The sequence below is a fragment of the Belonocnema kinseyi genome, chromosome 2 (genome assembly GCF_010883055.1).
Source record: "Belonocnema kinseyi isolate 2016_QV_RU_SX_M_011 chromosome 2, B_treatae_v1, whole genome shotgun sequence".
Classification (NCBI taxonomy): domain Eukaryota; kingdom Metazoa; phylum Arthropoda; class Insecta; order Hymenoptera; family Cynipidae; genus Belonocnema; species Belonocnema kinseyi.
Genome location: NC_046658.1, coordinates 89,714,574 through 89,739,003, shown reverse-complemented (window position 1 = coordinate 89,739,003; position 24,430 = coordinate 89,714,574). Strand labels below are relative to the sequence as shown.

The window sequence follows — 24,430 nt, the reverse complement described above, 5'->3', positions numbered from 1 at the left end:
TACACTAACTTTACTCAATATCAGAAAAGTACTATTAAACTCCTTGCACTTCACCTTCACCACAAAACAGCTCTATAAAATATATATGCTTCCAATGTTTTATGTGCTTTTAAACAATATATGAGTTAAGAAATGTGGGATTGAATGAATTATGTTCAGGTTTTTGGATGTATCGGATCTTCATATATGCCCAAAATTTTTCCAATTACTCAATTTTTATTTTATAAAAACACAATTTTGAAAACCTCCAACAACAGATACATACTATAGGGATGTACGGGCACTTTCATTATCACCCAATGGTCGGCGAGAAATTAGTTTTTGACCAACGAAAAACAAACTTACAACAAAATAGTTGTATTCTCAATCAAAAAGATGAATTTTCAAGGGAGAAGTTTAATATTTCTAACAAAAAACACCAATTTTCCACAAAGTACGGGAATTTTCAAACAAATAATTCCATTTTTAATTAAAAAAGATAAAGTTTCAATAAAAATATCAAATTTTAAACAAAAATAGAATAATTCAGTTTTTAGTTTATAAAAATTAATATTCAATCAAAAAAATGAAATTTTTCTACAGGTTATTAAAAATTATAATTAAAACAGATGAACTTAACAACAAATAGTAAAAGTTTTTAACTAAAATAGAATTTACTTATAATCAGGCAGGTTCTACACATTATTTAGCAGAATCTCTCAGCGACTAAAATTCTTTTATAGTAAATTATGCAAGACGTTTTTTTCCGATCTGAGACACAAAAATCGAATTTGAGCATCTGCGTTAAGAATAATAAAAAACAGATTAATTTTTCAGCCATAAAATCATTTTTAACTAAAAAGATGAAGTTTCAACAAGAAAATATCAAATTTAAAACAACAATAGAATAATTCAGTTTTTAGTTTATAAGAGTTAATATTTGATCAAAAAAATGAAATTTTTTACAGTTTATTTCAAATTTTAATTAAAACAGATGAACTTGACACCAAATAGTAAAAGCTGTAACAAAAAAGATGAATTTTCAATCACAAAGATTAATTTTCTATTTAAACATTTTTTCTAAACTAAATATTAATAAATAATAATAATTTTAATTAATAATTTTTCTAAACTAAATAGAATTTTCAACTCAATTAATTTTCAATGCAAGAACAATATTATAAAAAGTATTTAAAGTAAAAGATAATTCACTTAAAATCAGGCAGGTTTTACACATTATTTAACAGAATCTCTTAGTGATTAAAATTGTTTTATAGTAAATTATGCAAGAAATTTTTTTTGGATGCAAGTAAAAAAAAATGGAATTTGGACATCTATGCTAAGAATAATAAAAAACAGATTATTTTTTGTCCCATAACATTAATTCTCTACAAAAAACTATTAGTTTTCAACCAACAATGATAAAATTGGAATTTTCCTTAAAAACGTTAATTTTTAACAAACAAAAAAAATAAAGAGGTTAGTTCAATCCTAAATAAACAAGATAAAATTTTAACAAAGAAAGGTGATTTTCTGCAAAAAAAACAAATTCTCAAATGAAAAAATTAATTTTCAGTTAAAAATATAATTTTTCATCCTGAAATTGTGCAGTTGAAAAAAAAAAAAGATTGTGCAACTTAATATTTTTGTTCTTAATCACAAAGATAAATTTTCAACCGCGAAGATTAATTTCCTTGTTTAAAAAGATGGGTTAAAAAAATTATATTTTTAACAAAAAAGATCAATTTTTTTAATATCATTTTTTATATCAAAAATTGTATGATCGACTTTTTCCTTAAATAAATTAATTTTTCACCAAAAAGACGAATTTTTCATATAATAATGGAATCCTCGAAACAAAGATGAATTTTCAATTAGGAAGTTTATTTTTCTACCAAAAATAACGAATTTTCAACAAAATAAGTAGATTTTATCATTATATAAATTAATAAAAAGAAAAAAGATTTGAAGAAAATACGAGGTGTTTTCAAAAATTAAGGTGACTTTATGGTTTTCTAAAAAAATATTCATTTATTTCTCAATATTTATGTATAGCCTTGAGTTCTTTCAGCGATGCAGTTTTGATCTCCTTAATCGTTGAAAATCTATGTCCTTTCATGGGTCTCTTCAGTTTTGGGAAAAGAAAAAAGTCACTGGGGGCCAAATCCGGTGAATATGGAGGCTGAGGCATGACTGCGGTGCTGTTTTTGGTCAGAAAATCTTTCACAAACAACGATGAATGAGCAGGTGCATTATCGTCATGCAAAAGCCACGATCTGTTTTTCCAAAGTTCCGGACATTTTTTGCGTATCGCCTCTCCCGAACGGCATGGCATGAGCCAACCGATATGCCAAAATCTTCAGCAACTTCTCTGATGGTAATTCGGCGATTTTTCAACACCATTTCTTCCACTGCTTGAACGTTTTCATCTGTTGTTGACATGCTGGGACGTCCAGGGCGAGGTTCGTCTTCGACATTCTCTCGGCCTACTTGGAACAGCTTGTACCACTTATACACATTTTTTTACTCAGAGTAGACTCACCGTATGACACTGTCAACATTTCAAGAGGTTTGGAGCACTGGATTCCATTTTTCACAAAAAATTTAATGCAAACTCTTTGCTCCATTTTTTTTCAAACGAAGAAAATCGCCGAGCACACCAAACTCTTATAACCTTTTACGCCTCTGCCAGAAAAACAACACGAGCTATATAGTCAAAGCTGTGAACATATGACCGTGACGAGTGTACCAACCCAACCACACAAAAATTTAAAACTTGAATGTATGTAGCCCGCGAACGAAAAATGGGGTAGTTCAGCTTTTAGTTAAAAAAATAATAATTTTCAACTTAAAGAAGTTCAGTTAAAAAAATTAGCTGAGTTCTTGACAAAAACAGATTGCAATTAAAAATATCAATACATTTTTAAACAAAAATGGAAAATTAGATTTTCACTTCAATAAATTAATTTAAAAAAAAAACAAGAATTGTCAGAAAAATTTTTGAATTCTAAATCAGCAAGAAGAATTTTCAAACAAGAAGATTAATTTTATACTAAAAAGACGAATTTTTAACAAAATCCATAAATTAAAAAAAAATTAAAACATTACTTTTTCACCAAAATTGTCATCGTTTAATTTTCTGTAAAAAAAATTAATTTCAACAAAAAAAATGTGTTATAAAAATTATTTCAAAGGAGATCGAATCCATTTACCATCAGGCAGATTCTGCAATTCAAGTCGTTCAAGTCGTTCCCTTCCTGATATTAGATTAAAATTTAAAAGAACTATTTTTTCTTCATAAAAAATTCTATGTTCAAAAGATTAATTTTTAACCAATAAGATTACTGTTTCACAAAATAGACGAGTTTTGAAACAATTACCTGATTTTTAAACTCTAAGGAAACAGTTTTTTAAAATTTTTTGTTGAAAATGTTTAACAATTTAGATCAATTCTTTTGCATGTCTTGATTAAAATTGTTTCTTGTTTAAAAACTCATCTCTTTGGGTAGAAACTTAATTTTCTTACTGAACACGAACACAATGAAAATGTATCCCTTTAAGTTGAAAATTCAACTCCTTTTTAAAACTTGCCTGTTTGGGTGAAAAATTCTACAATTTTGTAGATATTATTCTTTTTTCTTTGTTTGTTCTAGAGCTTTGCGCTCGATAATATATGCATATACGAGGCGTGTTCAAAAAATGAGGTTACTTTTCAATTGTCGCGGGCTACCTACATTTAAGTTTTAAATTTTTTGTTTTGTTGTGTTGGTACACTCGTCAATATCATATGTTCACAGTTTTGACTATATAGTTCGTGTTGTTATTCTGGCAGAGGCGTAAAAGGTTAGAAGGGTTTGGTGTGCTCGGCGATTTTCTTTTAGAAAAAAAATGGCGCAAAGGGTTTGCATTAAATCTTGTGTGAAAAATGGAATCCAGTGCTCTAAAACTCTTGAAATATTGACAGTTGCATACGGTGAGTCTACTCTGAGTAAGAAAAATATGTATAAGTAGTACAAGCTGTTCCAAGAAGGCCGAGAGGATGTCGAAGACGAACCTCGCCCTAGAAGTCCCAGCACGTCAACAACAGATGAAAACGTTCAAGCAGTGTTGAAAAATCGCCGAATTTCCATCAGAGAAGTTACTGAAGATGTTGGCATATCGGTTGGCTCATGCTATGCTATCTTTTCGGACGTTTTGGGCATGAGACGTGTGTCAGCGAAATTTGTTCCAAAACTGCTTAATTTTGATCAAAAGATCCATCGCATGACCTTCGCTCAGGAGATGTTGAATGAAGTCAATAATGATCCTGATTTTCCCAAAAGGGTTATAACTGGGGATGAATCGTAGGTATATGGTTATGACGTCGAAACTAAAGCCCAGTCATCTCAGTGGAAGCATCTTGAGTCTCCAAGACCGAAAAAAGCACGTCAAGTTCGGTCAAATGTGAAGGTTTGGTCACGGTCTTCTTTGATTACCGTGGCGTAGTGCATCCGGAATTCTTACCACAAGATCGTACGGTCAATAAGAAGTATTACCTTTAAGTTATGCGCCGTTTTCGAGAGGCGATACGCAAAAAACGTCCGGAACTTTGGAAAAACAATTCGTGGCTTTTGCATCACGATAATGCACCTGCTCATTCTTTCTTTCCTTGTTTGAAAATTAGTCTTTTTTGTTGAAAATTTCTCTAATTGTTTTAAGGTTGAACAATATTTTACAAATTAATTTTTTTTGTTGAAGATTCATTATTTTAGTTAAAAATTTATCTCTGGTTAAAAATTAGAAAATTTTCTTGAAATGCATTTTTTGAATCAATTCAGCTGTTGTTGTTTTAAAATAATTATATTTTTTAGTTTCTGGTTGAAAATTATCTACTTATTTAAAAGTTTAACTATTTTGTTAAAATGTTAAGTTTTTGGACAAAAAGCATCTATTTGGTTGCAAATTCGTTAATTTTTTTAAACTGAAAATTAAACTTTATCATTTTCAGTGTGAACGGTTTCGTTAAAAATCTGGCTTTTTTGCATTTCAACCGAATATTTTAACTTTTAACCAAATAGTTAAATTTTCAACCTACAAATATAAATTTTGAACTGAATGGTCAAATTTTCAAACAAAAAAGATTAATCTTTAACCAAAAAGAGTTGCGTGAAAAAAAGAATTCTCAATGGAAACGCGGTGGTGGATATCTTAAAACAAAAAGAAAAGATTTTCAAAAAAATTTTTAATTTTTCACCAGAGTTGAATTTTCGAACCAGTATGTAAATTTTCAACAAAGTAGTTGACTTTTGAACCTGCAAATATGGATTTTCGATAGAAAATGTAATATTTGACATTTTAACGAATGCAGATGCTGTCAAGAGACGCATTGTAAAAATAAGGAAAAAAATTTTCAATCATAAAAATTAATTTTCTATAAGAGATTTGAATTCAAACCAAAAGTAGCAACGTTACTTTTTCACGCAGACAATTTATTTCCGAATAAAAAATTTTCAAAAAAATAGTAAATTTTTTAACCAAAGAGATAAATTTTTAACTAAAATGATGAATTTTTCAACTAGAAAAACGAATTTTATATAAATAAAGAATTGCCAGTTAGGAAATAAAAAAATTTCTCCCACTTCTTAACCTTTTAAGTCTAAAGACTATTTTTTTGTAAAACAGTTATAACACCTTTACCCATCATCTACCATCATCAACCACATTTTTTACAACACCTTCACTCCACATGATAATTTTTAAATACTTATTTGTTGAAAGTGTTATTTTTAATACAATATTTCACTAATTTCCATTTAATTTGAAATGTAGTAATAATTATTTTAATTTTAAACACAATATTTACGTTTTTCATCAAGTTTAATGTGATAAGTCCATGGGAAAGTGGGAGACTTAAATAAGCCCGATATTCGACAATTGGCAGAAATTCGCGTTCCATAATGTCATTTTTTTCAACTTTTTAAGGATGTAGCTACTCTTGTAATCAAAATTCATACAGGAATCATATATCGCGTTATTCATTACAAAGTAGTGCAATGATTTTGTATAAATCGGAATAATGAAACAGTTATCACTAAAAATTTTATGACATTGAACGCATGAACTAATATTGGGGAGACTTAACCAAGATTTTCAGGGAAGAGTTTACCAAGTGGCAATAAGCTTATTACATGTATTTTTTAACCTATAAGGTCATTGATTATTATAATGCGCGTTCAAAAATTTTGCAAAATTGATTTATAAAAATTGTGGTGTAAAAATGCAAAGTTCATTATTTAAAGAATATGATTATCATCAACGTGAGCTACAAAACCGTAATAAATGCTATTCATCAAGATTAGGTGTAAATTAATTTGTAATAAAAAAAGCTTATTTAAAATAAAATAGTTCAATTTCATTTTGTACCTAAAAATAAAAAATTCGTTGAAATTCTATTATAAAAGATTAATTACAATTTCGTATACAGAACTCATGCCTTGGTGTCTTGTATTATTTTATACTAATATTTTGTAACATTTATTAAATATGTATAACATAGAAAAGATAGGCTTTTTATTTATTCTTTTTCATGAAAAAATAAATAAGCGCGCGGCCGTGGCGCGCGCAAGACTGCTAGTTTAGCTTGAAATCTCCTCTCTTTCATTAAACATTTGCCGGTTTTGGTAGAAAGTTAATTTTTATTGGTTAAAAATTCAAATATTTTGTTAAAAATACAATCTATTTCGAATTAAAATCTTAAGTGTTTCATAATAAATTCAACATAGTAGCTAGTAGCCAATACGCTAATTTGACGTTTTTATATTTTGTGCTTTATCTCAGGCATTTGTTAAATGAAATCGAAAGAAATGTTGACTCAAAATGGGTTCCTATCTGTGATGCTAGAGCTTAAAGCTTATAGATTTGTCAGATGATCCATGTCAAAGACGGGGAAAAATGGAATATAGTTTTCGAAATAAAATGACGTAGATTTGAAATAAATCCTTAACAGAATTCTTATAAGATTAAAAATTAATTTCAGAATCCACCATGGCAGATAGTACAGTATTCAGACAAGGGGGTACCAAAATATGATGGTTTAACTTTTGACGTTGTTAAGCATTTAAGTGAAAAATTGAACTTTACATATAAAGTCATCTTGGCATCGAGCTACGGTTTATCAAAACCGATGAATAATACTCCACATGTAAGAAATTCTAGAAAGGTAAGTTTTTTAAAGAAAATTCTTGGTATTTTTTCATATTATAGCTAGTTTACTTTGTCAATGTTGGGTAGGTTACTTTTTTCAGATAACTAGTTACAGTTAAGTTGCTTAGTGAAATAAGGTAACTACTTATATTTACGTTGTTTGTAACTACAGCTGGTTATAGTCACCAGAAAAAGTAGCTTTGTTTACTTTATTAATTTTATATTTTAAAACAAAAAATATCTAAGATGATAAATCATGAAAACTTAATTTACAAAAAATTAGGTACTAGTTAGAGTAAATAAAAAGTATATTTTGGTAAGTGAACGACAATATATTTTTTGAATAGTAAGTATTTGATTCTAGACATTTTATTCTTGCAATTCTTGATACTAAGCAAATCAAAACTTTCGATTTAAACTCCTAACATTCCAAGTAAAAATATTGGATCTACAACAACGTACAGTGAATTCAGGATTTATTCTCGATTTTGGGGCTGACGTTAACTATGAATCCATGGTCTCCAATCGTTATTAGTCAAGGGCGTGTGAACCTTTTCCGGTGAATTTGACTGCTTGGTAAAAAAAAGGGAAATGAGAAAGAAAGTTTGACTTTCAACGTTAAAAATAATAAGCACTCAAAATTTTTGCGGGCTGTTTAGTATCTCGTTTAAAATGAGAGCTTTCTCTTAAGTAATAGGTCCAAATACTCTGTCGCTTGCTTGATTGAAAGATTTGAAGACAGCAGCATACAGAAGCACATATTTTTTTCGCAAAATAATACCTCTTAAAATACTTCTAGTGGGAATGACGCACTTTTGCGTATAACACAAAATGTATGTCGCAGTTTCATCACCAGATATACACAGAAGTTATTCAACAGAAAATAACTTATATTTATAAATATTGGATTAAATTTTTACGAAAAACACAGTTTTCACAATTCTTACGTTAACACTTGACCGTGTGAGGTTACACAACATTATAGTAGGACTTCGCTACTTGAAGTCGATTAGACCTCTCTTTCTAAGATGTAGGATACCCAGAGATGATCCCATTATATTCCGATGACAGACCGTACGACAGTGCTATAAATTTGGAACTATTCAGAAAAAGTTTAAATTTGAATTAAATATTGACAAAAAATATTATGGTAAATAATTAATTTTAAAACGTAGTATAATATTATGTACAAAAAAGACTTGATATTTATTGCTGTTTTTCATTCAAATTGCTCTAATAAATTCAAGATGAATATTCCCATGCCTGATGGCTCTGTTCTCAATGCAAAATACAGGCTCATTCGATCGCACGCATTAAACCGATGGAGTGGGTACCATCGGTTTCAGTTGGCTAATAACATCAGAGACACACTGCTGGCCGACGCGAGCTGGCCATCGTGCTTGTCCATTAAGTAAACGCGTGTGCTTCCCGCTTTGAGTGAAATGGCGCAACGTTATGATGTATTTATGCAGGTATGCCGTTAGGGTTCAGCGCAGTAATATGGCGCTCCTTTTTTGTGACTCCTGAGTGAACATCGCACATCTCCTGCAGCTTACCTCAATCTTACCGCGGAGCGGCATAAATCGTCGGAAACCCTGAATATAGGAAAACTAAATCCCGAATTCACTGCAGACGAATTTTCTACGAAAGTACATGAATACATGAATAAACTATCAATCCATAGAGATTAATTACTGACGCACAATTTCCCTATAAACATCTCTCAATAGAAGATATACACAAAACAAAAACTATCTTTGAAGTAATAAAAATTAAAATTCCAAGTAATCACAAAAACTGTATTAAGATACGTTGCAATTTACTTTTTTACAATAGCAAATGAGTTACCCTAAAAGTGACAAATAATGTAACTTGTCAGTAACTTTGTTACTTGTAGCAAGTTATTACCCAACACTGAACAATTTTTTAATAGGATTTTAATGTAAAAATAGCTTTCTAATCTCAATTTTTGATTATTTGGTAATCAGGTACAAGGAAAAGAGAACCAGACAGATAGTGGAATAGGAGGTTCAAAAATACCAGAGAAAGTATTTGAACTGGTTAAAAATAAAAAAGTACTTTTTGGTGCTTTTGCTTATACTGTCTATGAAAGCAAGAAAGCCATAATTAACTACACTATACCAATTTCTGTTCAAACATACACCTTTTTGACTCCTAAGCCAAAACCATTGTCAAGAGCTTTACTCTTCATCTCACCATTTTCAAATGAGGTATTCCATATTTATAAAGAAAATATATGTATAAAAATGAAAAATCAGGAATTTTTTGGTTTGTATTTAATAGACGAAAGTATTTGAGATAAACATGAAACATGCTTCTTCTACTCATATTAATTACAATAAGCGTCAGAGTAATAATTTTCGAGACCAAGAAGCAATTTCTTTATTTATAATTATTAGTTTTTATATTTGATGGCAATCTCTTTTGATATACAATATTTACGGTATTTTTAAGTAAAAATAACAATTAGATCCACTTTTAGAGTCTTGAATATAAAAATTAATTTTTAAATTTTTATTCTTAATAATATAAATAAGTAAACCAATCATTACCAGGATTAAATGCGCATTTTATTGATTTTTTGAACCCTTATTATATAGTTAATATTTACATACGCGGACACGTATTTATGGTTATTTCCAAACTTTCAAGGGCTTCTAAGTAATTCAAAAAAATAAAATGGTTTTGCGAAGAATTTCCAAAGTTTGTAAGGATTTCAAAGGATTTCATGTAATTTGAAAGGTTTTCACGTATTTTTAATAATACCATAAGGGACTTTTTGAAATATCAAAGTATTTAAATAGACATAACAACCTTCTAAAGATGTAATAGTACACTGGTACCTGGACTGAATTTCGGTTTGAATGATGGCCTGCAATTGGCCTTGAAGCTATTTCCAGGGCATCTAAACGTAAATAGTCAGGACGGTTAAACTATTTCCTATTGGAATACACAATATCACGCAATATGCGTGTGTGTGTGAGCACCAGCGCACTGCCCCTTCGTTGCTACGCTACTGGTGTTTCACGCATGTTTGAGCAAGCCTTTCTTGACCCCGCGTAACTAATTCTAGGTTTCAGGGTATTTCTCTAGTTGTCAAAGAATTTCAGAAAACTAATGTGTTTTCGTAGAATTTGAAAAGTTATAAGAAATCTAAAAATATTTCATGGTATTTCATAGGTTTACCAAAATCCCACGCGGTTCTAAATAATTTTTTAAATTTCAGAAAACTTGAAAGGATTCCATATAGGATTTTTAAGAATTCAGGATATTATGAAAGATGTAAAATGATTTCAAAAAGTTTGAAATATTTACAAATATTGAATGGATGTTTAAGGTACTGTAATTAGCTTTCCAGGATATTAAAGGTTTTCATAGGACTTTAAATATTTCAACAGATTTAAAGGAGTTCTTTTAAATAATTTAAACGATGAGAAATGTTTTATGATATTTAAAAATATTCTTTGGAATTTTAAACAGATTTGAATAAATTGAATGGATTTCAAAAGATTTGAATTAATTTATGGTATTTGAAGGATTCCTAGGGATTTTCTATGAATTTAAATAAGTTGGAATGCTTTCAAATAATTTTCAATATATTTTAAAAGATGCTTAGGATTTTTCAATCAGTTACTATAAATTAAAAGGGTCTCAAGGAATTTGAAATATTATTGCGTATTTGAAAAGATTATTAGCAATTTCCAATAGATTTAAATAAATTGAAGTGATTCAAAGCATTCTCAATATATTTTGAAAGATGCCAAGGCATTTTCAAAAGATTTCAATAGATTCAATAGATTTCAAAGGATTTAAAACTTTTAGGACATTTTTAAAGATATTCAGCAATTTTCAGCAGATTTCAATAATGTAACAGGCTTCCAAAGGATCTGAAATATTTTGGGACATTTTTTAAAATTCCAAGGAATTTTTACTCGACTTGAATACATTCATGTGACTGAAGGATTTTATATATTTACAAACTTTCCAGAAATTTTGAAATAGATTTTAATAAATTGAACAGATTTTAAAAGATTGAAAATATTTTAGGATATTTTCAAAAAAAAAATAAAGAAAATTGAAAGAATTCCACAGATTTCAGGGATTCTTAAAGATTCCAAAAAATTTTCAAAAGCTTTACAAAATTTCAAGAGATTTTAAAAGATTTTAAGTTATTTGAAATAAGTGAGGGTATTTTAAAATATTCGTGAGAATTTTCAAAGCATTTCAATAAATTTGAGTAATATCAAAGGATTTTAAATTGAAAAAATTCAAGGCATTTAAAAATATTTTAAAGGACTTGCAGTATTTTTGGGTATTTTGAAATACTTTCAAGATTGTTTGTTATAATAGATTCAAATAACTTAAATCAATTTTAAAGGATTTTAAATATATTTTAAAAGATTTACAGGATGTTTCAATACATTTCAGAAAATTAAACGTATCTGAAAGGAATTTAAAATATTTTAGGGTTAAAAGGTCATAGTTTTTTTTAATGTTCGAAGGAATTTTCATGGTATTTTGAGGAATTTTTAATAGATTTTAATGAATTAAAAGGATTTCAAAGGGTGTGAAATATTTAAAAAATGTTTTCAAAGATTCCAAGGAATTTTAAAATGACTCTTAACGGATTTTTCAGATTTCCAAAGATATTAATGATTGCAAGGGATTTTGAATTTCAATGCATTTGAATAATATACATTTTACGGGATTTCCGAACATATGATCAGATTTCATAGAATTTTCGGTGTCTTATTAATCCTTATATTTGTTTTTTCACATTTTTACATAGGAGTGAATTATATAAATTAATTTTAATAAGCCATCAATTAGTTCCATATTTTTATGTTTATTTGTTAAAATCATTATGTTAAAACGTCGCTTTAGCGTTAAAAAAAGTTATAATAAATGAAAAAAATTTTAGTTTAAATACCATCATCATTAAACTAAAAGATAAGGAAAGTATCTATTATTCTTCGTTTTTCAACTAAATTCGCTTAAAGATTATAAACTTTGTCTTACGGAATGACAAAGCTATGCAATGGAAATTTAGTCATTTTAAAGAATATTTTTGGTCTGGATGAAGTTATAAATGATATTTTTTACAAGTAAGAGGTACATGTTTTTATTAATATTTGCTTCATAAAGTCACTTCGAAATGTGCTATTTCTAACAATAAAATCGTGTTACCGTTTTGACGCATAAAAAATTGGCATTAACCAATTACGGCACCGAGACGTCAGAAGATCTTTTCTTGTTTTTCATACCAACATTTTCACATTTTTACTATACGCATTTCTCCACTGCAACAAATGTAACACTTTTTAACACTAAACAAAACTGGTACATTTTTCACAGTGAAAAAAAATACGTACCGTACTTCTCTGTAAAAAGGAATCTATGAAGAAAAAGCAAAGATCTGCTGAAGCCTTGATGGCGTAATTGGTAAACATTACACTCATGTATAATGGTAATCCGAGGTCAAATCCGGCCTGAGGCAAATTTTTTTGTTTGTTTTAAAAAAATTATTTATCCGAAGTAAGCATTTTAACTTCCAAATTTGTATCAATAATAATCAAGTCTCTCATAATTATCATTTTTACACTTATTACTATTATAGAGCTTTTTGATTTTGTTTGGAAAAATGTTTCTTGCAGACCATTCACATTCTTTGTTTTTTGTTACCAGCAATCGAGAAATGCAAAATTTAATGTGCTGGCTGATAATAAAAGTTGAAAAGGATACGTAAAAGCTACGCATATAGTTGAAGTCATAAACTTGCATGCACTGCGTGCGTTTTTTTCCACCGATAGCTGCATTGTTCAGAGTGAGGTTTCAATGATTTATTGTTATTCATTTTGCTCAGTAATTGGGAAAAATGTGATATTTGAAGAAAAATGTATTCAAAGACAATTACGTCTATCATTTTTTTTTGAATTTACTATAGATCAGCAATAAATTGCATATTTGAAGACTATAAAATATCTCATAAAATAAAAAAGGATAATATTTTAAATTGTGTATTATTAAATTTATGAAAGAATGTTTCCATGTCAATTTTTTTTGAGCAACGTTAGTAAATATATTTAATTATTAGGGTAGTCTAAAAAGGATTCTTTACAAAGTAAAGACTTTTTGATTTTTCAAAATCTAAGTCAAATAATGAAGTCTGACTTTCAAATTGAAACAATTTTTTCATTCATAGCAAAAAATGAATAAAAAATTATAGGGATCATCAGTTAGGAATGGATTACTGTTATAAGGACAAAAACTTTACAGGTAGGAGACATTTTTAAATATATAAATGTTTAATTTTTATTGTTATTAATAATTTTTACATTGTTCTGTTCAGTCATAATTATTTCAGACTAAAAGTGCAAGCATCAAGAATGTTTTCCGAAAAAATCATTTTTAATGTCAAATAATTGAATTTTCCCATTTTTTTGAAAACGAAGTAATATCGGAAGAATTGCACAAAAGATTAAATTGTTCTTTGGAGCGATTTCAGCAAAATGCCTGTCATTTATACCTTAAACTTTAATCTCAATTGTTTGTGGTCTGTAGTTTGTAGCCTGTAGAAAAATTATAGAAGATATAAAAAAAAATTTTAAGGGGGAAAATTATCCATCTTAAAAAAATAAACAAATTTTCTTAAAACTGTTTTTTTCGCAGGGCACATTTTTTTTTAAATCCTGAAACATGTTATTCACAATAAACAATTCCATTTTTCCGGTAAAACTATGCGAGATAAAAAAAAAAGTGAATAAACAAAAATTATTCACGAAAACAAGTTAAAGTCGAAGGAGCTTTATGAAAAGATAATTCACAATCACTAAATTTCAGTGGCCGTTGGTTTGAGCTATGATTTTAAAAGCTATATGGAAAAATGTGAGGAAGATGCAATGATCAAGAGTGAAATGCGAGATTCAATATGCGCGGACAAACTGGCGAGCCGCGCGCGCAGCGCACGTTTAGAATTAGAATTTAGAAATTAGATTAAAAATAGATCTTTCACACTTGTATACAATATAAAAGATCAAAACAAATCAAGTAAGATATAAATAATCCCGTGGAGAAATTACCCAATTTGATCCTGATTCCCGAAGTGGCCCAGATCGTGTTAGCTGAATGTGGCCCTGACCATGGCTAATGATGTGGTCCTGGCCATGGCCACATCGGGCTACCCTCTGTAGATAAGAGTTGATATCAAAAAATTAAAATTACTTAAATTTGAAATTATTTCTTGTCTTAATAATTGATATTTTCAAATAATTTCTAGTTCAATGACTAATGTAAAATTGAATTAGTTGAACTAAACTTGCAGGTGATGTTATTTGACTACAAAGTGGCATTATTTTTATTAATTCTTTAAAGACATTCTCTATTATTTTCGACGAAATTAATTTTTTTTTAATTGTCTACTTCTTAATTGTCTTATTTTACTGTATAACGAAATTCAAAAAGAAATAGTACACATTCCTACTGTTTTAAAAAAACTTCTTAATTTTAATTTTACACGGTATTAAAGAAATTTGTTGTAATCAATTACCACTCCTAATATCGACATAATTTTTTTAAGTCATTGCCGAAATTTGTGTACCGTCGAAATCCCATTTGTAAAAAATCTTTCTAATAGGAAAACAATATAAAAAAAACGAGAAAAAACTCAAGAAATGTTCATTTAATTTAAACTGAATTAATATTTTCATCAATAAATATAAGAAGAGGCCTGGTTAGCGCCAGATCGAGACTTCCTTATTTATACAAAAGTCTAGCACTTTTCGGATTAGACGTTTCATTTCGAGTCTGGTCCTGACTGGGATCGGCGACCGGGGCCAGATTATGCCAGATCTGGGACCGGACTAGGGCCACTCCGAAATTTCTGCACGGGTTCTAAAGGCAGTTTTTCCTTCTTAAAAAATTATTTACTTTTTTCTATGATTATTCAATGTTTTTCAGCAAAAAGTATAATAGTTTATAATGTTTAAAATAATGAATAATATAATTATTATTTTAGCAGTTTATGACATTTATAAGAAAAAAGTTTTTCTGAGAAAAAAGTTATTTTAGTGTAACTTACATCTAACTATATCCATTATAATCGTTTTTCTCGTATAATACTGCGAAATACTAATTGCAACCTTTTTGCAATCGAAAATAATATTGAAAAAAGCAAAAGTTGAAGATAGAAACCTGAAAATTGGTTTTTACTTTGCGAATTTTTTTTGGGATTTGTTTCCAAATTGTAATACTTGGAAACGAATAATAATGTCAATGTAGTAAAATTATTATTACTTTCATTTAGTGTAATTCTTAATCGGTTTGGAAAATAATTTTGAATAAATGTTTAAAATAAATTGGGGAATGAAAATTGCTTGGAAAAAAATTCAAAAACAAATTTTTTTACAAAATATATATATAAAAAATTGTAAGAAAATGTGGTCGCTTATGCTGCAAAACCCAAAAAATTTTTATCGATTTAAATTATTTATTAAAAAATGCTTTCATTTATATTTCCTTTTACAGTTGATTTATTTGAAATTTTAATATTGTTATATGATAATAAAACAATTAATTAGGAGAAAGAATTACTAAATGGTTTTTTGAAACTTTTTTAACTTGTAGCTTATGAGGATGGTTTTTAATTGACTTTCAATTAGGTAGGTATAGAGTAATGGTTAAGACTCCCAACAACTAAGCGATAGATGTAGGTATAGATGTAGGTTCGAACCCCCATATAACGTTAGAAATTATATTAGTTATATAATGTTTAAAAATTTGATATATGTATTCATTCTAAGCAGAACTAATGAACATTTGTAGAAAAATACTCTCAATCCATTATTATTTATTCTTTTCAATATATTTTTTGTTATATTTTTAGAATATATAAATAGTACGAGATAAAATTAAACAAAAAATGTGAAATTCACATTTTTGTAATAGGGTTGTTTCCAAAGTTAGATATTATTTTTCCAATAAATGGATCTTATAGCATATAAAATTCTAATTATAAAAACGCCCATAAAATATTTTATAAATATTGTTATTAACTATTTTTAATTTAATGTTGAAATATGAATTTTCTATCACGATGTCTATTGGAGGGCCCCTTTGACGTCAAAGGGGTCGGATTTTCCACCAATCACAGCTCACGTTTCAGTGATTCTCAAATATCCTTTTCTGTACCCATGTTTTCTTTTGGTTATATGCACATCGAAAATAGAAGTCGCAAACTATTGTTTAAAAAACATTATAAACATTATAAAAGCATTTAAACACAAAAGTTTTTAGAAAAAATTAATTGAAAACGTATTGAAATATAGTTATGTGAACTGAACAATTCGTTAATATGTACGATTTTAAAATGTGTTAATAATTTCACTTATTGTTTTCCTGCAACATACTACTGACTCTGATACCAAATATGACAACAGGAGAACTTTTTTCTCAAATAAGCCTTAACAAATAAAGCTATCAAATCAAAATAGTCAGAATTGAAGGCAGACTATGGTCTAACCTCTTTATCATGAGTTTCACATCGTCACATAGATAGATAATAATAAGAATCTCTGAGACACGTGAGACCCACGTGACACGACAGAAAAGAAAAAAAATATAACGCACCTTCGATTCAGATTAAAATTATGTATTGAAAAATTATTTTATTTAAAATCACGAAACAACCCTATTATACTGGTGTACAGTTCGTGCCAGTAACGCAAGTCAGTACTGCGGAGCGTTAAAAAACAGTCCTGGGGCTCCAGCAATTTATACTGGGTTAGTACTGTACCAGTGTTGTATTTCCACCTGAGACCAGTGGTTGAATAGTAGCTGGTTATACCGTCTGGCTACGAACTTTGCAAAAGTGTTACAGATCTGGCCAGCCCCATGCTAGACCGTCTGATCTGTGCGCGATTAGAGTCGCGATTGTCTACTCTGGGGCTGCCCAACGCCAGAAGATTTTTCCACTAGGATGATTCCATTGATACAAAAAGCTCATTTCTTATGTTTTTAAGTTTATGGTGTTCTTCTAAAATAGAGAAGAAAATATGTCCTACATGATGATCCCAATAACTTCCAATCATAATCTTTTCTTGGGGATGTTTTGAGTATCCTAAGAACAGAAGGTTGAAAAAAAATGTTTTTTTATTTTTTGAACCATTTTTTATGTTACATTTCTAATAGAGATACAAAGATGAGATGTTAGAGAATCAGAAAAAAATACGCCATTTCAATTTCTTCCATAAAGTTGAATTATTCGAAGGGATGAAAAATGAGAAAATTCAAATGTACAAAAACGCTATTTTCATTTTATATATCCTAAACATACACAAGAATTGTTTTTAAAAGTTCAAAAAGGTAAAAAAGAATAGACTGTATTATTTTTTTTTAAATTTTCATTGTAAAAATATTATTCTTGTGCAGACGCACAGTCAGTGCAGCGACCCGACCGGTGATCGTCACACATCGCAGATTGACAAGAAGCGCAGGAGACCCGAGTTTTTCGGTCTTCCTCATCTGATTCCTCGCCTCCGAAAAACTCCTCTTCATCCTTATCTTTTTCCATCAACGCATTTTGAATGACGTCGTGACTTCTCAAGCTATATCCAGCCATTGCTACTTTTTTCTGAGATGCACTATAAAACAAAACTTTTATTTCAGAGCGCATTTCAGGTATTGAATGATATTTTAAAAAACATTCTGGAGTGGTACTGAAATGAGATCAGCAAAGAGAACCCAGCTGTGGGTCTTCGATACTGTTTCAAAATCAAAAATTGAACGAAGCTCTCTTTTTATCTCTAAACGTTAGAAAAGAGGTCCGGTCGATTTTGGAGTTTTGATACATAAAATCGGAGTCCCACTGCAAATTCATTTGCTTTATATTAAAAAAAAATAACAGGAAGTTCCCCAATTCAAAAACAGGACACGTAATTAACGAGATCGTAAAAAAAACAATCTCTAGTTGTTATAGTATGGATCTTTTCTAAGCATTGAAGGAATTTTTCTTGTCCATAAAAGTATATAACATGCTACAAATTAGCTTTATATACCACTTTTACACAGAAATATAGCATACTATTTTCAAAATAATATTTAATGATTTTATTTGCTTTTCACATATAATTTGACACACAAATAAACCAAAAATAATTGAAAAGAAAATTTCACTTACCGTATGAAAAAGTTACACTGCGTCCACACTAGGGTCCAATGGCCTCCACTCACGTTTCGCGTCTACCTTGTTTCGTACCGGAGGGCTAAGTGACGACGCTAACCTACGTGACCTGTCCTCAGATACCTAAAACGAATTTACGTTGTGTCAAAACATCTGTATGGACCTTTTCCTAGAAGGGACACTCAAATGAATATGCGCTGGGGTCCAATGCCCCCCCCCCCCGTGTGGACTTGTAGGGTTAAGATTATCCGATTTAGTTCTTTTAAGTGTCAAAAATTATTATTTAAGTAATATTTTGAAAAAATAGAAAGGCGTGTTCGCTTTTCAAGAAAATCCTTTTTCTGAATTACCCAGAAAATTATCAAATTACTGTCATTTATTCTAAATATGAATATATCTCTGAAATAAACAGAAGTAGATAAAGAATGTGAAGATTTAAAATATGACGTAAATGAACAGAAGCTGAAAAATAGAGCAGTATTTATATATACTTGCCTTAAAGCTGCTTAATTATTTATTTTACAGTAGTTTTTCCTTTTTAGACTTGGGCCTGCCTGGCGTCTGCAATTATTATAATAGGACCAATTTTATACCTGATACACAAGCTCAGTCCAAAACCAACGATTGGTATACAGGAGGCTGTTGGACTGAAGACGCCAGATGAATGTGTGTGGTACATCTATGGTGCTCTTCTGCAGCAAGGTATGTATTATAATATGGGATATGTTATCTTCTGGTTCATGGAAGCGCAACGTTAAATAGCGTAATGTGCATTCTGTGCAAATCATCGGCCTTGTCGATACTTAATAGTGTACTTCATGCTAAAGATCTTAAAAGTTAGGCTACCTACAAATTGCTATCGTGAATCTATTTACATTTGCTTGGAGCAACTCTTTCCCATTATAGGTATAATAACACAGAATTACTGAGTAAATTGACATATTAATTAGTTAAGTGCAATTGTAAATAATAAAAATTTTAAGAAGAAGATAACATGCAAAAGATGATTTTGTGCTTTTTATAAGTATAGGGTCGAATGTCTGCCTTCAAACTTGACTCTCGAAAAACTGGATGCTCGCGAGATGTTTTTTCTGCAGTTTTCCCCTCCCCTGGCCAAAAGTCGATGCAAATGCCAGCATTTCTATTGAAGTCGATGGAGCTGCGGATTATCACTGTACTTGATTAAGTTCATACAGTTATTATAAGTGTTCTATTAGATGTGTCTTGTTTTAAATCTCATTTGAAAAAGATTTAATTATTTACTTGACAAACAAAAAAGATAAATTTTCAAATAAAAAAGGCCAGATTTTTAAGCAAAAGAATGATATTCTGTTAAAGAAATTGAATTTTCAAGCGAAAAAAACAAACAAATTTTTATGAAAATATTTGAATTTCACAACAAGACAGATTCTCTATTTAAATGCGACCAAATTTCAATCAAGTTGTTGAACATCTAATTTAAACCAAAAATTTGAACCAAATGGTTGCATTTTCAACATGAGAATATGAATTTTTAACAAAAAACTTAATTTTTATCCAAATAGTTGTACATTTAACCCAAAAAGACGAATTTCGAATAAAACCGTGAGGTTTTTAACCCAAAAATTGAAATTGAATTTTGAAGCGAAAATGGAATGGTAAGTTTTACAGTTTAAAAAATTAATTTTCATTTATAGGAAAAAAATTAATTTTTGACCAAATAAGTATATACTTTTTGATGGAAAAGACGAATTCTCAACAAAAGTGTTAAATTTTCAACCAAAAAAGAATTTTAATTAAAAAGGAAAAAAATCATTCAAAATCTTGAATTTTGATCAAAAGAGTTGAATTTTTATACAAGAAAGATTCTTGAGTCAAAAGAGACCTGATGTCAACCAAGTTGTGGAATTTTTGACCCAAAAAGACAAAATTTTAATTAAACATTGTTTTCTTATTATTGATGTTATTTATGGTTCTTGACCAGATAAAATTAGGTAATCATTTTTTATGTTAATTTTTCTGTCTACTTGTCCAATCAACATTATTAGAATATTGATTATTCTTAAGATTGTGCAACAAGTGCTCTCTAGCTCCGCCGGGATTGAATTGTTAACAATCGTTTGAAAAATAAACTAAAATATGCAAATGGCTGTATTCAAATTAACAATTATAACCGTTTGTAAAAAAGGGACAAACCAGGAAAATATTAAATTTTTATGAAAATGAAAGAACAGAATAAAATGTGCATGGATTAATTATTATGTGGATATTTTCAAAGTAGGCTAATAAAATCTTTTAAAAGGTATTTACTGCATTTAACAGTTGACTTTCAATGAAAATGGACAGAACCAAAAAGTATCTCCCTAATATTTCTGCTCAGAGCCCTTGTCTACAATGCATATATTTTCTTGACATTTTCGGAGAATAGCACTTAATTTCACTTGCCTTTATTTTTGTGTATTATTATTTTAATTTTCCTGAATGAGAGTTTTTCTGATTTAATTAATTTTTCCTATATTTTAAATTATTCTTTTTTCACTTTGACGACATTATTCTTTTTTCTTATTTACTTAAATTTAAGCACTTTTAACAATTAATTTTTAAAAATTATTTAGATCTCTAATCGTTAATCATCCTACTTAGAAATCAATTTCAAGATTAATAGACAATATAAATACAGGTTTTGAAGAATTCAGTAGAGGACACACGGTTTCTTTTATAACATTCTTTACCATTATCAATAAGTCTTTTTTGCTCATTCTAAAAATCTATTCAACGTTAATTACTTTTGAGCTTGAATGTACGCCTAAAAGTTCTTCACCGAAAACATACTAATACAAAATTTTAATTTCTGGAAATTATACAAATGTAAAAACATTTTTATCATGCAATATAGGTGGAATGAATTTGCCTCGGGCAGATAGCGCCCGTCTTATAGTAGGAACTTGGTGGCTAGTCGTCATGGTCCTCGTGGCGACCTATTCCGGAAGTTTGGTAGCATTTCTGACATTTCCAAGAATGGACGACTCCATTTCTAACATAGACGATCTTCTCGCTCGCAGTACCGAATTCACATGGGGATTTTCAAATGGAAGTTTCTTAGAGGAATATCTTCAAGCCACCGAGGAACCGAAATATCATGATCTACTCTCTAGAGCAGAAAGACATACTTCGTCCACAGACCATAACATTATTCTTCGGATTCGGAAAGGAAATCATGTTGTAATCGATTGGAAATCGACCCTTAAATTTCTCATGAGACAAGATCTTTTGACTTCTGGACAATGTCATTTTTTTCTTAGTTCTGAAGATTTTATAAAAGAACCAATTGCCATGATGATTGGTCATGACAGTCCATATTTGAAGATGATCGATAAAGAGTGAGTTGAATCAATATTTCTATTTCTTTCGAAACAATTAGTCAAAGTAGGCGATATGCTCCTAAAAAAAAGGATTTCATCACTTCTATCATATACTGTCTGATGCTTTCCCTCTTTATCTATAATGTGCCTCCTTAGGCTTTACACAAAGTTCGTTCCAGTGTACCTTTAGTACATAATTTTAAAATAGCTTATTAACTAATTATCTTCTCAACTAATTTAATTCCTTCTTTAATTTTATACATCCACAATCAGATACCCTCATGTTTCTATGGTACTTCCGTTTCCTTGTTTTCCATTTTCTCTCCCCCACAATTCATAATTTTTCTTCCTTATCTCTCCTTGATGTTTCTACCTTATCCATTTCTCTCCACCCTATCCACTTTTCAGATAGTTTGTCAATTTTTCTCTTTTTATTACCTTATGTCATTTATTGTATCTTTATTCCTCTATCCTCTCCCATCAATCTATCCTCCCCCATTCTCCAATTCTTTACAGTCTATATCTCCTATTTCTTCTATCTCTTGAAAATTAAAAAAAAACTATATTTTCTTCTTCACAACAAATTAGCTAGAAGGCCTTCTTGCCTTTTTTTTACCTCTTGGCAACAATTTATCACTAAATCCTCTCCCTTTGTAACCCTTAGTTACTCGTCAAATTTTTACATTCTCTTTCCCACCTTTGTTTTAAATTGATCCATTTCAGCCTCTTCTCCTACCATGCAACCCAGAGTTCTCCATTCTACACCCAATGTCCATCTAGTATATTTACCTAACAATTAATCTATACTCTTCCTCTAAAACCTCATTTGCGAATTTCAATCTTTTTAAAATATTTTTTCCCCTATTTTACATGTTTTATTACCCCTGCCAATTTCTTGATTCATGTTACCCTTTCGCTTGAACGATAAAACTGAGGTATTAAAACTTTTTTGTTTCTTCTATCTTGATACCTTTCCATCCTGCTGCCCATTTAAAAAATTTTCTTCTCACCTTTTGAAAGTCATAACCTTTTTTTTATTTGTTTTAAGCCTCAGTCATTTTCTGTCCAAGTATTTTTCTAACAAAGTACATTTGCCGCTGTATATATTTTTTGATCTCCTGGCCTTATTTCTCTCTAAACTTTTTTCTTCATCTCCTCTTACAAATCTAAAAATTAATATAGTGAACAGGAATCTAACCTTATTTTTGGCATCTCTAACGTTATCTGCTACTCTTTTTATCAAACCCTCCTTTATCTCTTTTTTCTTAGAAGATTTCTTTATCTCTGATCTCTGTAGCGTGTCAAATGCCGCCTTAAAATCCACAAACATTGCTGTCATTCTTCCAGTCTAATTTTTTATCCTTCTATTTATAATATAATTCAGCACGTATGTTAATATTATTAATAACTACCATATCTTTCCTAAGATCTATCTGATGCGGTGGAAATGTATTATTTTATTATTTATTATATGTGAAACAATGGAACAATGGAACAACAATGACAACACCAAACATAGTTGTAGCAAGTGTGGTTCAAAACAACCGAACGCGCAGGGTTCCCGACAATGGGTCGGCCAACAATGCCGACCAATCTAGAGCTGGGGGAGCCAATGAAAATGGATTCACTGCGATGGATCGGCGGGATCACACGACCTTTGGATGGACGGAGCGTCTGAATCACGATTTGCTAGAGTGCTACGATGCGAGTGTGGCCCCTGAACGAGGTTACAGGTCACGGCTGCATGCTCTGTGGTGCGAGAAATATCCGGAGCTATCGCACTTTTCGCAGCAACGTCTGCGAAACCATGCTGAGCTACTCCGGAAAAGGGGCTATGTAAGCGGAACGCCTACTCTACCACAGCTAGAACAAGACGGCAAAAGAAAAAGAGAGGAGACACTCAGACCAACAGCGGGCAGGCATCCAATAGATGAAGAGCGATGCTTTACGACCCGGAGAAATATCAACTCTAAGGTTTCTCTCAAGACTAAAGATCTGACTGAAATGGATGACGAGCTTCGTGGACATTTTTCCGGAGAATCCGACCTCTGGGCTATCAATTATTGTCTAGAGCGGAGCGAGAGGTGGGTCAGAGAAAATCAACAGTTTCTCTCTGACCCATCTCGACTCTTCCATGACCCTCCAGTTACTGTCGAACATCCACCCAAACCAGAGGAGGTCGAAGTATTTTGGAGAGAAGGCTGCGAAGTTCAGTATAGACTGGACAAAGACTCAGAAAATATAAATGGCTTCAAGTAGTTATGTGTTGCCCTCATAACATTTGATAAAGAATGCCCACCCATCACTACCGAGGAGGTGAAAAAAGTATTAAGAGGGATGAAGAACTATTCTAGATTGCATCAAAACCTTCTGGTGGAAGAAGTTTTCTTCAACCCATCAGCATTTGGCCCGTATTTTCACCTCATATTTGAAATCGGAAGAGCCGATTCAAGAGTGGTTGGTGGAAGGGCGCACAATACTCCTGCCGAAAATAGGTAACTTAGCTGACCCGATGAATTACAGGCCAATAACTTGTCTGAACACACTTTATAAGATATGCACAGCTATCCTAAATGATAGGATTGTTCGGGCAATTGAACCTGTGTGGCAGAAATGTATGAACAACGAGGCTCAAAGAAAGGTGTAGCCGGATGTCGGGAGAACCTGCTCATCGATAGATGTGTCTGCAAAGATGCAGCATTCTACCAACGTGACCTATCGATGGCCTGGA

General features: G+C 30.3%; 1 protein-coding gene across 1 annotated transcript in view; it reads left to right on the top strand.

Moving 5' to 3' along the window:
* LOC117182894 (ionotropic receptor 93a) overlaps positions 1-24,430 on the top strand; it is a 63,965-nt gene that overhangs the window by 37,044 nt on the left and 2,491 nt on the right. The window contains exons 10-13 of the mRNA XM_033376009.1: positions 6,995-7,181; positions 9,157-9,392; positions 18,901-19,060; positions 21,234-21,717. Coding sequence (XP_033231900.1) covers positions 6,995-7,181; positions 9,157-9,392; positions 18,901-19,060; positions 21,234-21,717 — 1,067 coding nt within the window. The remainder of the gene's footprint in view (positions 1-6,994; positions 7,182-9,156; positions 9,393-18,900; positions 19,061-21,233; positions 21,718-24,430) is intronic.